The following is a 15,331-nucleotide window of genomic DNA, read 5'->3' on the forward strand; positions in this document are numbered from 1 at the left end:
ACAGACAGCATCATTCCCACCTACACCTTCTCCAGGTGTTCCCTGCTCTGTTGCTGTGACCGCCTCCACCATCTCCCTGCTGTGACTGACACTGATGACCCCCCCACACCCCCCACATACTTTAACATACTGTAATATTCTACAAACACTGTCTGCACTGCAAAACTGAAAACTGTGTTAGTACTCTGTTGTGCTTTTCCTGAAGGCTGCATATACGTGCATACATACAGGATGAGTCACTCAGCATCTTTTCTATGAGTTTAAAGTAAATTACAGTTAAAAGTTGTTTATAAAGTTCAGTAACTGTGTGACATCAGGCGTGTGCGCTGTGCTGCACGCTCCTACCCTCGGGTCGCTGGGCGACTCCAGCAAGCTGAACAGGTCGTCGGACGTGAAGCGAGACCCGGGCTGCGTGACGCCCAGCTCCTCCAGCTGAGGCTTGAACAGCTCCTTGATCAGGCTCTCGAAGTCTGGGAACAGAAAACAGACACGAGCGCTCAGCAGGAGGCAGAACGCCAACCCGAGCCTCTCTGAGGCCGAAGCAGCGACGAAACCTGCAGATCTGCGTCCTGCACTTGACTTTCATCTTCAACGCTGCCGCGCCACATCACCAAGCCTCCTTTAAACTGTGCAAATGGTGAATGAAAACACAATATGGATAATCTCTGAGCACAGTCAGCCATGTGACCACACCTTCTGTTTTTATTCTACGAACAGTGAGATTAATGGATCCCCTCTGTGTGTGATGGTGACGACCTGGCGGCTGCTCAGAAGAATTCAGTTCAAACAGCTGCTCCAACAGCAGCAACAGTTTCTACGTTTCAACTCTGATGTCCAGCAGCAGACAAAGACATTTTATTCTTTCTACTGAAGCTCTCTGCTTTTCCTTCACTTTTTCAAACAGTGCAGTAAAACCCACAAAGCAGAATAAAAGCTCTGAGTTAACGCAGGTGAGCAGAAAGTGTGCAAAGCTTGAGTCGCTGCGACGTCAGAAGAATCGAGTCCCAGTTTCCCAGGTGAAACCGCCGAGGGCACAAAGGAGGGAAGGAGGCGAGTAAAGCCGAACGCAGGAGAAACAAAACTCCAGCTAAAAACATCCAACAAGGACACAGCAGGAAACCTCCTGACTGCTGGAGACCAACATGGTCCAAACACAGCAGCACAGTCATCAGTTTACCTCAGAGCTGCGCTTAAAACCTTCAATCATGAAAAGAAACAAGAGCTAAATACAAATAAAAGTACATGATGTCCTGCACAGGTGTGAGGATGAGGGACACCTGCAGGAGGACAGCCACAGGTGAGCTGAGCGATGATGTCTTACCTGTGAAGGCCACCGTCCCAGCCGGATCAGCTCGCAGTCTGGACCGGAGCGTCTGCCGCTGAGTGTCGGAGGGCTTCAGGCCAATCAGCTCCAGAGCCTGGACACAACCACACACACAGATCGATACACAGCTCACATGGTGCAAACACACACTGACAAACAGCCGCTGACCAATGAGAAGAGAGTATCGGCTCATGAATTGGTTCAGCTGACACTGTTGTGTCGTGATGAAGTACACAAACACATTTTGTGTTTTGTTTGGATTTGGGAACAAAAAGGTTTTTCCTCGGTTCCCATGAAGCTGAATGATGTTCGTGGCGTTCCCGTCAGCGTGCAGGGAAATCATCACCTCATGCTGTCGCACTGAGGACTCGATAGTTTCTGTGCAGATTTACGTGTTTGGTTTTTTTCTTGCCTCCTGGTTGGTTCATCCTGCTGACTCTGCTGTTTCAACGTCAGCGTGAAGCGTTCAAAGGTGCGACTCACAAACACTCACCTGCTCCAACCTTTCTATCTTGAGGCGGCAGCTGTCGCTGAGGGAGCTCTTCCTCTGAGGAGGCTGACTGCTCGGAGACTCTGGAAGCAGAGGAACACACACGGTTACTGCAAAGACACAAAACAACTACAAACAACAAATGCTGATGAAACACACACACAGAAAACAGGGAGAGAATGACACGAAACACGTAACAGTCCACAAAGACACAAAAGAAAACTCAAAAACGGAATAAAAATACACAAAATATCCACAAATCAACTACAAAATGATGCAAAATGACCAGAAATTGTGACAGAGAGATGCAACAATCACAAAATGTTCAAAAATAATTACAAAAAATATTTAAATAAACAACATGAATGAACCATGAGGAGCCAACGAGTATAAGAATCACGTTTACCACCACATAACCACAAAACCAGGAAATTTGAATTTGAAACGATCGTGTAACACCATTCATCGATACAAATTTAAAGGTCGGTGCACTTAAACGAGGAGGTAACAATCTCAAAGAAATCATGAAGTCACTTTAAATATTGAAAGAATTAATGAGATAGTAAGTAAATGCAAGTTCTGCCTAAATTCTGTGTATTTTACAGGAAAACAGACACGAATTTAAATCACTTTTTATTCACTGTGCAGTTTCATGGTAATTTTGCAGAAAACCATCTTCCTGCATCTTGTTCTCTCTGTGCTGCGGCTGTTTGATGGAGCAGGTTTTATGTTCTGTTGTCCTTTTCTTTTAGTCTTACTCACGACTTACATTTGTTACAGTTTCATTATTTTTATCATGAATTATTTCCTGTATAAACCTTTAAACATTTGTAGGTAAATATAATGAAATTGTAATTGTAAATCAAATACATTTGAATTCTGTTCATTGCAGAGGAGTTATGCCTCCTTTATGCCAGAACACAACCCTCCTGTGTCTCTGCAGGTGTTGTTACAGGTGTGTTAGCTCTGTGACCCTAGCAGCGTCTTCTTCAGCCTCAGACATCACCATGGAGACAGGTCGGACTGGTTTGCTGGGACAGCCTCAGGTCGTCCATCAGACAGAACATTTCCCACATGGACAAAGACCTCAGGCCTCCTCATGATCCCAGTGATGCTCCGCACCTCTTCAGCCAGTCACAGGCCAGACCTCCACTTACCTCACTTCCTCCTGTGACAGGAGGACGCATCATCTGCCCCCCAACCCGCCTTCCAGACATTTATTAACAGCTCACGGTGGCTCGTCTGTGAACACACATTTGCCTGCATATGTTCACATTCTCCTGATTCTGCTGTACCATTTCCTGATGTTGCAGATTTCCGTACTGCGTGAAATTCAGGTCTAAGCTACTTTATGCAAATCAGAGCTGTTGAGTATCTGGAAACTCTTCCACTAGGGGGGATACTCCCACTAGGTTTATATCTGGGACTCTCCACCATTTGACCTTAGAACTGAAGAAGCTTCTCGGATGAGAGGTGAAACGTCTTCAAGCAACTTAAAGAAGTCCAGACGCTTTTCTTTGCAAGCTCCTTTGACTACGATGACCTGGATGACTGAGAACCTTCACAGACAAACTCTTCCAAGTTCCTAAAACTACTGAAAACCTGTGGTTTCCGTCCTGCATGGTGTTAAATGCTGTCACAAAGCTGCAGGTGAACAAAGTGAATAAACCACAGACGTTTCCTGAGCGGTGGATACGTACCGGGGTTCGTCTCAGGCAGGCTGTGACTCTCCGGAGGCGAGGACACACGTGTCTGCTCTGCTCTGCTCGGAGACACTCGCACCTGCTTTCACACATTAACATAGCATGTTAATGACTGTGTGTGTGTGTGTGTCAGATATGCTCACGTGTGACTCTGTTCTCACATTAAACTGACAGTTTAAATAAATGAAGTGACAACTAACACGTTGTCTGTAAATCTGTGCTCTCAGCTGTGGAGACGACACGTTTCTCCAGGCCGCGCTGAAGTACCTGCACAGACAGGCTATCAAAAACTGTCTAACAGACTCTTGTTAGTGCTGACTTTACACTCAGCGCCACCACCAGGCGGTTCTTTTGTTAAAGCGGTGCTGAGACGTCCTGCTTCCTCTCTAATCTAACTTTAAAGAAGGAGAGCTCAAATCTGTGTCCTGTGTTTGTATAAACTTTTATGAGGCTCTCAGAGTCAACGCCCTGACCTGGGTGACGTTGACTGATGGCAGAGTCTCGCTGGCAGGGTTTCGGCTGGAGGTGATCTTGGTAACCACGGCCGGCTGCTGAGGCACGGTGCCCAGGACCGGGCCCCTTATCTGGGGTCCACCCCCACCACCAGACCCCTGCAGGGAGATGGGGCTGTGGGGCCCGCTGCTGGAGCTGGAGGACGACCTCCGCCTGATGAAGGCAATCTCCACGGTCGGGTCGGGTCTAGAACACAAGATGAGTCTGAGTTAAACGTCTGGATTTAACACTTAGAGTCCCCCGAGAGCAGCAGTGCCCAGCCTTCTACCTTTCTACCTTTAAAACCCGCCTTCCAGCCAAGGCGGGTTTTAAAGGTAGAAAAGCCAAATGGCTGCTCTCGGGGGACTCTAAGTGTTAAGTGATCAGAGACGACCTTCAGTTTATGTTTCTATTCAGTTTTTATTATTTACTAATATTTTCTATCTTATGGTTTCTGAATAGTAAACGATGCTGTATCTTTGAAAAGCACCTGAAACAACAGCAGCACACGAACAGCTGTGTCTTTATGTCCTTGCTGTGTGCTATCCTGTCATTTGCACAATGTCTGTTCGGTATCAGGTGTGCCGTACCTGAGTTTGGTGCGTGTCAGGATGCCCCTGGCCTCCTCGTATGTCACTCCGATCAGCGACTCTTTGTTAATGGACACCAGCTGGTCCCCAACCTGCAGCCTGCCGTCCTGAAGCAGCACAGTCAGACAGGAGCAGTGAGACCGCGTGTTCAGGAGCATGCTCACATAAACACTATCAGTATAAGTTGGTATGATTATTATAGATGAGCATAACGCGAGTGCTGTAGTCTGGCCTTTTGCTGGCATGAAGTTGAGTCTGCTGAGGACTGACATGTCACCTTATCTGTTATCAACCCAGTGAATCTCCAGTGGATCATATCAGATGCATTTTTAGTGTCCGCTGTAGACACAGCGGGCTGCCCAGCGGGGTTCTCACTGAATCCAGAATGATCGGAATCAAACCACCGGACCACAAAGATGCTGACCTTCTGGCAGTCTCCTCCAGGCGCGATTTCCTGAATGAACACCATTGGTCCTTCGGGGCGGTTGGCTCCGCCCTTGATGATGAGCCCCAGGCCTGTTCCCTTGGCGACACATATCAACTGAATGACACTGTCACTGAGGACACACAGAGAGAGAGGCGGCATGACAGAGAGATTAAAAAGCACACTGTCATAATCTCTAACCCTCCTCCAGCTTCAAACTGCTGAAGAGGCTTTTCACTATTTTTAGTAGCTGCTGGTGTTTCCATGCAGCTGAATCATAGTTTATTATGTAACCGCCGTCCAATAACAAACTGCCTGGACTCCACTCAATGTACTCGTAGTTAAAGTACTGCAGTACTGCAGATTGATTATGGATGTCAGTACTGCGCTCTACTAACATGTTAACAGTGTTGGGGAGTAACGGAATACATGTGCCGCCGTTACGTATTTAGAATACAAAATATGAGTAACTGTATTCCGTTACAGTTGCCGTTTAAAAAGGTGGTATTCAGAATACAGTTACTTTGTTGAAATAAATGGATTACACTGCGGTACTTTCCTGTTTCATTTTGTCGCGGGTCAGGACTGTTTGGGTTTTGTTTGACAGCTACGTGCTGTTGTTCCAGGCGGCAGCGTTACGGTTGCCATGGTTACAGGGCGACGCTCTCTCTCTCTCTCTGCGACTGTGTTTCCTGGGTGAGAGAGCGCCTTTTTGTTGTTGTTGTTGTTGTGCTAAGCTAACAGGCAGAATGCTACAAGCATAGCTCTAAAGAATGTAGCATCATGGGCAGTGTAGTCCGTGCTGCAGGGAGAATGGACTGCCATACACGTTATGGGTCTGTGAGCGCGAGGAGGGAGAAAAAGGGGAGTGGAAAGGTACGAGTTGTCATCGAGGAAAAACGGGAGCTGGAAGCATGTAAATATAATAATAACCACTGCAGCCAAGAAGAGAGCCTGACGAGCCCAGTTGTAAGTAAGCTATTAAGACTCGACTGTACACCGTGTTCCTGTTTTCCTCCGAAAACAATAAGTTCTGTTGGAGCAGCCTTTCAACGCCTCTCTCTGTCTCTCGCAAGAAAAGTTGACCCAGACAACAAAGTAAAGCTATTTTTCGGCTACGAGCCGACAGGGACCCCGCCGTATTAGTCAGAGGTCCCTTTACTACAGTTCGGAGTCGCGGACCTTCAGTAATAGTAATAAATCACACAGCAATAGTACATTCACGTTGTTGTAAAAAGCATGATAATATATTAAGTAATCCAAAGTATTCAGAATACGTTACTGTCATCGAGTAACGTAACGGAATACGTTACAGAATACATTTTGGGGCATGTATTCTGTAATGGAATACATTTTAAAAGTAACCTTCCCAACACTGCATGTTATAACTACAGCTAACCAGCCTGTAATGCTCAGGCTGGAACATTAAACTGATATATACCATCATGAGTCCATAATATGATCCAGGCTCCATCATCACGAGTACTTGAATAGATCTGGATGCTGACTCTGCTGTCCTGTTACTTAGTTTGGATGAGTTTTGCTCTGGTCTGACAGCACGTCGCTGTTTCTACTTTAACACTTTTTTATTTCTGTCTTTATGAGTGTCGTGCTTCCTGTTTTATTTTGATAGTCCCTTTCCTGTGTGCAGTGTATCTAGTTTTGCTTCCCCCTGTGTCGTTAGGTCTCATTTGTCCCACCTGTTCATGTCCTCTCGTTGTCCTGCTTGTGTTTCCTCGTTAACCATCATGTTCCCTCTCTGTGTGCTGTGCATGTCTCCTCGTGGTTCCAGGTTTTCTTGTTCCTAGTTTCTTAGCGTTTTTCTAGTTTTGTTTTTGTATTCAACCTTTTTCTCCAGTGATTAAAGCTCCGCTATCAGTTTAGCTTTCGCCCGAGTCCTCGTCCTGCTGCCACGCAGCGCTACATGACAGATGTGACACAGGGGCAGCGTGTAAAGAAGGTGGCGTGTAAAGTGGCAAAGAAAGGACTTCACAGCTTAACAGCTGTGTTGGTTTCATTAAAAACTCTGAATAAATCAGCTGGAAAGTTGAAATTACTCATGAAGACTCACTGCAGGACGGGTTTAGCTCTCTATGCGTTTTTATGTCTCTGAGACTATTTGTATTTTAATAATAAATATAAAACAGCCAATCAGAATCTGTGTCGAATGTTTTCTGGTTTACAGGGAAGTGAAGGCATCACCGTGAGAGGGAGTTATTTCTGTTCTTTAGATCCTACCTGAAGGCGTGCACAGGTGTGTGCATGGCGTAGGCGGGGTTAGCAGGGTAAGGGGCGGTGTGGGTGTAGGCCGTGACCCCCTCTTTAGGACTGAGGAGCTGGGGGCTCTCTGACCGGGAGGAGGAGGAGGAGGCCGTGTCCGTCAGCTTCCCTTTAAAGAAACGAGAAGAAGAATGAAGCGAGGTGAGCAGGAAGACGTGGGAGAGAGAGAAGAAATGTAATGGCGGAGGGAGGCGGAGGACGATGGGACGCGGCGGGATGGAGAAAAACTGGAACACAGGATCAATTTAGTGACTCAGGACTGAAACTTTGTATTTTGTGAGGACCAGACTAACATGAGAGGACTTTATTTTAGAAAGTAACAGGATTTTTAGAGTGTGAAGATATTTTTGGAAAATGTGGACATTTTTGAGAAGTGGTGATGTTTTTGGAAAGTCGCAACACCTTTGTAAAACTATTATTTTTACTTTTTCGAGAACTTGGGGACATTTTTGGGTCAGAACATATTTAGTGAGGATGTTTTGTCCGCAGTTCTGCGACACGCAGACATGGAAATGAAAAATTTAACTTGTAATGGACTCTTTTAAAAGGACTGTTAGTTTTGGAAAGTGACCACAAAGCGATTTTGTAACATGCTGTGAATTTCCAGGCATTTGAGCTGTTGGAGTACCGTCGTGTCTATCGTCGTCATGTCTTCAGAGGGCTGTCTGAGGGTTCGGTTTGTCCTGGATCGAATGTTCATGTCGAACGTGATGGTGGGTTTTACCTGTGGACAGCTGCGTGGGAGAGATTCGTCCTGAAGCCGTGATGTGGTTGGAGCTGTACTTCTCCATCAGCTCAGCGAACTCCCTCCTGAAGGACACATGAACACATCACAGCGCCCTGTTTCAGATTCACTTCTCAAAGACCCTCGTCATAACCTCAAACCCAGTCCTTGTGGTGAAACTGAAGGAATTAAGGACATTTCTGTCCAAGACTTTAATTCACATGTAAAAAACATAAAAGAACTGCTAATAACTGCTAAACCAGTATGGATGTCTATGCAGTTTATTTCACAGGCCTGGATTTAAAATATCCGTCTGTCATTAGTTCATGAACAGTTTTTCTTAAGCTGCAGATTCCAGGAAGAAAAATGAATGTCTTGATTGGACGATAAGCGAGAACTCGGACAGCGTCGGACTTTCCTGGAAATCTGAAGAAAAGCACTCAATGATGATTGTTGGAGGCTGTGAGCCGACATACATTAAAGATGTGCTTCATTTAAATGATGTTCCTGCTGCGTGCTCAATGAGCTGCAGTTCAAAGACATCGTTTCCAAAGGAAAGCACTTTGGAAACATGGCGGCCTGCGCTGGACGGCGTTCAGCACTGAGGCGTTTGAGGAGAGCGAGCTGTGAGATCTGTGAGAGTTTGTCTCCCTCACATGGACACCGAGGAAACCGGACGTCAGTCTCACTCAAACCATCAGCCATCACGGTCTGATCCGATCAGCTGTTAATGCCTTTTAAATGGGATCTGCACGATCATTGAGAAAAACCATTCAGAGATCAGATGTCTGTGGTTCCATCCACCCTCAGCTTACATTCAAACAGCTGCTGGAAAAACTGGAATTCTTGAATTATCTTAACCCCCCAACAGAAAACGTAAAGCCAGAAGTCTAAACTGCAGCCGTCCACCGTTTCCTTTTACACCACTAACCAATCACATCAGAGATCACCTGGAGGCAAACCTGGAATCAAAAGACAGAAAGCATTTCATGAATCAGCAGGTCGACGCTTCACCCTGACGTGACGACAGAGCACAGAACAGCGTTTGTATCTGTGAGAGCTTCAGTGGAGACCAGGATCAAGCTCTAAATTAAATGTATTTGAAGGATGAGGTCAAACGTAGAGTGTCAGGCAAAGCAACCAGGAAGTATCACGTAAAGGTCAGAGACCAGGATGCCGTCGTGAAGACCTGAAGATCATAAAAACGCTTCCTCACCCTCAATAAACACAAATCAATGATTCAGAGTGAAAATCAACTGAAATGTAGGAAAGACATTTATTCATTAAAATAAGAAAAATGTGCTCGGAATAAACTTAATGTATGCAAATCAAATTTCATTTGAGCAGACTCCATTAAATGTAACAGTTTACTGTGTAATTATTATAATATGGAAAATATAATTGTAAGGTAGTCAAAGTCCGCGTTTTTGGGCAGTTTTATTTTGAGTGTAAAGGCGGAGATGAAGCAGAAATACCGACGCTGGAATGAAACGTGAGAAGAAACAGTGACAGGAAATAGTCACGTGTGTGTGGAGGAAAACTAAGAAAATGAGGAGGTCGAGGAACAACGGAAACGTGAAACCCAGAAGCCGCAAGTTCCCATCAGGATTGGAACCAGCTCCAGGACCAGCTCGTGAACAGCCAGCCTGCAGTGGGACAGCTTAAAGACCTCGACCAGGAAGTGAAGTGAACGACTCTGAGCTAGCGTTTAGATTCTTCTGTGGGGGTGGGGGGGTTGGACGATGGGGTGGGCATGGACTGCAAAAACAGAGACCTAAATGGCTGTAGCTCAGGAGGTAGAGCAGGTCACATACTGATTGGAAGGTCGGTCGTTCGATCCCAGGCTCCTCCAGTCTGAATGCCAAGTATCCTTGGGCAAGATACTGACCCCAAGATGCTCTTCGATGCATCCATCAGAGTGTGAATGTAGTTAGAAAGCAATAAGTGCCCAGAAAGTGCTTGTGAGAATGGCTGCGATTGGGTGCATGTGGTTTAGAGCACTTTGAGTACTCTGGGAAAGTAGAAAAGCACTATATAAGAATCAGTCCATTCACCACTCACTCAAAACATGAAAGAAAGAGAAAAACTCATCAGATCAGTGATCGATTTTTAAACGTGTCCTCGAACCACCCGAGGATCCGCCCCCCAACCGTCTGCAGCAGCTTAAAAATAATCTTCCACAATATTCCCTCCAATTCAAGCCTCCATCAATGAGCTTAAACTCCATGCTTGTTTTTCTGGTTTTCTCCATCCACCCCCCTTCCCTGCCCCCGCCTGATTGCATCACGGCGTCCTCAGCAGGAACCGTGTGGCTGCAGATAATCATCATCATTAGTTTTAGGTGTGAAACAAATGTCGGCAACATTGGAGCTGTGAGGCGAGTATACACACACACACAGGTTTCGTAACAATAGGGATGAGAATGTGCCAGAGGTGGGACGACCTTTCGTCTGCAGTCACAACAACACGTCACTTCCTGACAGCTGCTGTAAGCTGCTGATCTCTTTGTTGTTCTTTAAATCAGCTTCTGTTCCTCTGCGGACTCTGACCCGCCCCCGTGGTCTCTGTGCTCATTTAAAATGAACGTGTGGTGACCCGAGACTGAGGTCAGCTTTATGTAAAAGCAGCTTGCAGAGTTATTAGCAGTGCGTATTTGTCATTTATAGATGTTGCTGTTAATCTGTGAAATACTAAACACAAATCATTTATAGTTTTATTTTAACACCGATCTGTCCCCATAGATTAGCTGCATTCAGCCAGTCGTACACAGCAGAGGTGTCCAACTGGCTGTGAGGAGGCAGAGCCTGCAACATTGTCGACCTCTGAGCTCGACCTCAACACTGATGATTTTAAAGCGACTGCGCAGGACGTCCAGAGTGACTGCAATCTCAGACAGATCAGCAAATGTCTGCAAATACCTGCAACCAATCTGAGTCAGTCTGCAACAGGAGATGCAGCTCACCTGTGTTCTGGTTGTAAGGTGCAGCTCCTGTTAAAGTGTTCCAGTTAAATCCTGCAGCACCATGTCACTATTTCTGTTTGACCTTTGAATTGTTGTTTCAAACCTGCGTGCTTCTGGCTGGACTCAGAATGTAAGGAGGTACATGTGTGTGTAATGTGACAACTTTTCCATTGTCACATTACAGCCACAAACATGAATCAATTTCATTGGAATTCCACGTGAAAGACCAACACAAAGTGGTGTACATGTGAGAAGTGGAACAAAAATCATTCACGATTCCAAACATTTTTTACAAATAAATAACTGCAAAGTGGGGTACATAACATTCCTCTGTTAGCCAAAATTAGCATCCCTTTACTATGACTGTGAACTGCGGATACAACTTTATAACTAAACTAGCTAGTTAGCTAATTCTCCAGCTCTAATTAAGTTGCATTGTTAAAAAAAGCCATCAGCACATCAAAGAACCACCTTACCATCACCTACTGGATTTACAAGGCTCCTTTTCAGAGTCCTGCTATTAGCATTTTCTATTTTGGTTCATTTTAATTAGTGCTGTCAGCGTTAATCTCGTTAAAATGACATTAACGCCATAACTGTATTAACGCGGCAAACCTCCATTAATGAGCTGCCGCGGATCGCCCTGTGCGTGGGGCTGGACGGCATCAACATGCTAACGTGGGCAAACTCATTGATACTGTGCACGTCAGATTAACGCTGACAGCACTAATTTTTATATAAATTGCTCATGCAGCTAACACTAGCAGGCTTGGCTGGAAAAATGTGTAATAAACTGAACTACTTCTCCACAAAGCAACAGCACCTGTCACTCAAATAGGCCACGCCCCTAATGATGCAAACTTTAAACCTATAAACAGTCGAGCTATTAAAACAGGTTATAACCATGTTTATTTCTTCTGTAAAGGTTTAACAGTCTATGAGGTCTAACTCGCTGCTGGAGCCTCTGCTGGACGTCAGAGGAACTGCAGTGTTAGTGACATTTTTCATGTTTGACCCTTGAAGTGAATCCAGTTCATGAAAACAAATAAAACATATCGTGCTTTCACAGACTGACGGTACAGTTTCATGACGCAACTGTCTCCCCACAGAGATAGCAGGATGTCACCGAGGGGGTCTGATCCCCGGTCATGTCTCTGTGCTGAGCAGCTGCAGCTCTTTCCCAGAGCAGAGACCCTGTGGACAGACAGCCCCGTGTCCCTATTGTGTCAAGCTGTGTTTGAGCTGACGTGAAAAAGCACAGGGGCCAGCAGAGTGCCAGGTCAGTTTACCTCACACATCACCTCACAGCTCGCTCCAAGGACAAATCAAACCACTGACGAGCCTCGTTTCCAGGAGCACGGAAAGCTGAAATCCCATCCTCAGAGCTGCAGAACGTCAGTGTCGTCTCAGTGGGAATAAAAGCAGATTCCATCTTTATGAAGAGCCTCTTTAGAAAAAGCTTAAAACCCGACTTTTCCTCCACTCACACTGAACGAGGGAGTGTAAGAAGCTTAAATGCTCCATTCAGTCATTAAAATGTGACTGGAGAAGTGTCTGCACACCTGAACTTGTGACCCTGAACACTTTAAGGCTCACTTGTCTGTCCACCCACTGCAGGAACATAACCCCGACTGTCAGCATCAACCCCCCGGCCTGGCAGTCACCCCTGCAGCTCAGCTCAGATGTTCTGTTCTAAGATGACTTTCAATCAGCTGCTCTGCTGATCACAGATCATCACCATCAGACAAACTGAGTTCGTCCTCAGATAACCTCAGAAAACATGCTCAGCTCAGCCAGACTGAGAAAAAGCAGTAAAATCAGAGGGATAATTTCAGAATAAAAGCACCTCCTTACCTGGATTCCTCATCTCTGGCGATCAGCAGGGACATGTGATTGGAGACCGAGGCCGTCCTTAAGATCTCCACCGCCCTATCAGGGAGCAGAATCGAGCAGTAAACATTACCAGCGTGTGATGGAAGATAAAGAGTCCATGTGTGAAACTCAAGGACATCTCTGCCTGGTGGAAACATCCTCTGTGGACCTATTGGACAAATAGACTGCAGTACCACCGACAGCCACTAGATGCTGACAGCAACTGACTCGAGCCCAAAAGTCTTTGCTCCTACTTAAAAGTTCAAAAGAACTTTAGTATCCGTCGTGTGGCCGATGATCGATAGCTGTGATTGTCGTTCCATCTACGACTTTCGAGCCTCTGTTTAAAGAATGAAACTGATTTTTAAGTTTAACTGGAACTGTGATACTTGGTTATCATCAGTGTTTATGACGTTGGTGTCTCCAGCTAATAAAAACCATACTTCAGCAGGTAGTACCATCCAGTGTCAGTTTTGACCAGTAAGTTTCATCATCATTTTTTCTGATGAAAACAAGATGATAACAAAATAAAATCTAATCACAAGGACACAAACTGTGATGAATCAACAGTCTGTCAACGAATAAATATGAGATGAAAATATTCTGGAGAGACAAGATCCAATCAAAACTGATTCAGCTGAGCAGAAAGGCGGGACGAGTTTGGAAGTTATCCAATGAGAAGTAATCTCCTGGTGCGACGAGGTTAGACCTGCATTTAGACTTCAACATGTTGATGACCTTAAAGCAGATGTTGAGGCTGCAAAATTTCACGTGCAGCATTCACATAAAGTGTGATGGACACCAACACTCTGCAGTCCATGCAGCTTCACAATTCAAACAGTGCAAATAAACAAGTGATGCGAGACCGCCATGCTGCATTTTCTAAAATACCTCAACAGTGAGACTCACCTCTCATTGGTCACCCCTATCAGGCTGATGTTATTGACATCCAAAATCAGGTCACCTGACTTAAGCCGACCTGGAACAGAGAGTGACAGACAGACGGATGGAGAGAAGGCAAAGTGAGGGACGATAACAGTGTCTGTAGTAACCGATCCACAAAAAATACCAGAAGAATAGCTACCATCCAGAGCGGCCAGCCCACCAGCGATCACTCGCTTTATGTAGATACCAAACTCCTCTCCTGTCAGCTCTCTGTAGCCCCCAATTATTTTAACACCTGTGAACACACACAGATGAGCTCCAGTTAAAAAAGAGCCTGGCTTTCAGGCTGTACTGGCTCTTCATCTAGTTGTGACAGGCGATCGCAGCATTTTCAGATGCTGAGCTGCGGCTGAAGGAGGAGCGGTTAATAAGGACTCAGAGGTCAGTAAGGTCGAGGGAAAGATGCTCACCGAGTCCCTTCTTGCAGTCGCAGAACTCCAGCCTCTGTACGGCTCGGCTGATGCCGTGTGGGCCCATGATCGTCCTGGCAACAAGCAAAAACACAACAGATTTAAACACATATCAACATCCTCCCTCAGCCAAAGCCCCTCTCGCTCTGTTTCCTCAGAGCGCCGCTGCACAAAATAATCAAATCATCACAGGATTTTGGCATTGTCTCCCTCTCTCCCTCCCACCTCCACCCGGCTACGTCCAACCAATAAAATCTGTCGCCTCCTAAACGACGAGGCGGTTGAACCATGTGGCGACCTGGATGTTTGGAGGCTCGGGCGAACACAAACAGTGATTAGAAATAATCAAAGGAACATTACGGAGCAGTTGTTTTGTGCTTCTGCTGAGAGATTTGTGGGTGAGAAGGTTTCAGATTAAAGCTGAAGAGACTCCGACGTAGTGAACATGATCCTGCTGTCTGCTGGTCGTTCTCAAGTCTCAGCTCAGAGTCAGCACAGAGTCAGTTTGAGCGGCAGTTTGAGTCACATGCTGGTGTCTGAGCGTTTCAAAGGTTCGTGTAGAGGCAGCAAAGCCTGTCACGGACAGACTGACATGAATACTCGAGGCTGGGCCCAGAGGCTTTTTTAAATCTTTGGGCTCTAAGCTCAGTTTGATGCCTCCCTCAAACACCGACTAAAGACATCGAAACAGATGCTGTGTCAGTTTTATGGGAGTAGCAACAAGAGAGAGCTGATCCTTTAATTTGGGTTCACTTACACTCAAAATAATCATGTTGACCACTTCCAAAAATAGCAAATGAACGGTCACATGGTGCATCTGCTGTTTTGCTCTCTCTCTCTCTCTTTAGTGACACACATCTCTGCAGATGACACGTTTTTTCATACAGTGGTCATGCAAAGGATCCAGTTAGTTCTTTGTGTATTATATTGCCCCCTTGAGGACTGACAATAATCACTTCCACCTAAAAGTCTTCAGAGGTCTACTGGATTAAAACCAAGCACCAAATAAATTCTGCAACTTTACCTGGAAGGTCTTTTTTTTAGGTTAGGAAAGGTTAAGGATACTGTGCTTCTCTGTTTCATTTAAACTTAATTTACCAACCAGCTGCAAAGAG

General features: G+C 45.6%; 1 protein-coding gene across 1 annotated transcript in view; it reads right to left on the bottom strand.

Annotated features, from left to right (window-relative positions):
• The window catches only part of stxbp4 (syntaxin binding protein 4), a 51,937-nt gene that overhangs the window by 19,371 nt on the left and 17,235 nt on the right, over nt 1-15,331 (bottom strand). Inside the window, exons 2-14 of the mRNA XM_085417312.1 lie at nt 14,217-14,290; nt 13,946-14,041; nt 13,771-13,840; nt 12,844-12,918; nt 8,028-8,113; nt 7,262-7,412; nt 5,024-5,156; nt 4,600-4,706; nt 3,991-4,216; nt 3,515-3,596; nt 1,818-1,897; nt 1,322-1,418; nt 346-470 (exon numbers count right to left, since the gene is read on the bottom strand). Coding sequence (XP_085273438.1) covers nt 346-470; nt 1,322-1,418; nt 1,818-1,897; nt 3,515-3,596; nt 3,991-4,216; nt 4,600-4,706; nt 5,024-5,156; nt 7,262-7,412; nt 8,028-8,113; nt 12,844-12,918; nt 13,771-13,840; nt 13,946-14,041; nt 14,217-14,290 — 1,402 coding nt within the window. The remainder of the gene's footprint in view (nt 1-345; nt 471-1,321; nt 1,419-1,817; nt 1,898-3,514; nt 3,597-3,990; nt 4,217-4,599; nt 4,707-5,023; nt 5,157-7,261; nt 7,413-8,027; nt 8,114-12,843; nt 12,919-13,770; nt 13,841-13,945; nt 14,042-14,216; nt 14,291-15,331) is intronic.

Source organism: Rhamphochromis longiceps, linkage group LG8 (assembly GCF_057381845.1).
Source record: "Rhamphochromis longiceps isolate RC_006_pf linkage group LG8, R_longiceps_female_GT1.1, whole genome shotgun sequence".
In the NCBI taxonomy this organism is placed as follows: Eukaryota; Metazoa; Chordata; class Actinopteri; order Cichliformes; family Cichlidae; genus Rhamphochromis; species Rhamphochromis longiceps.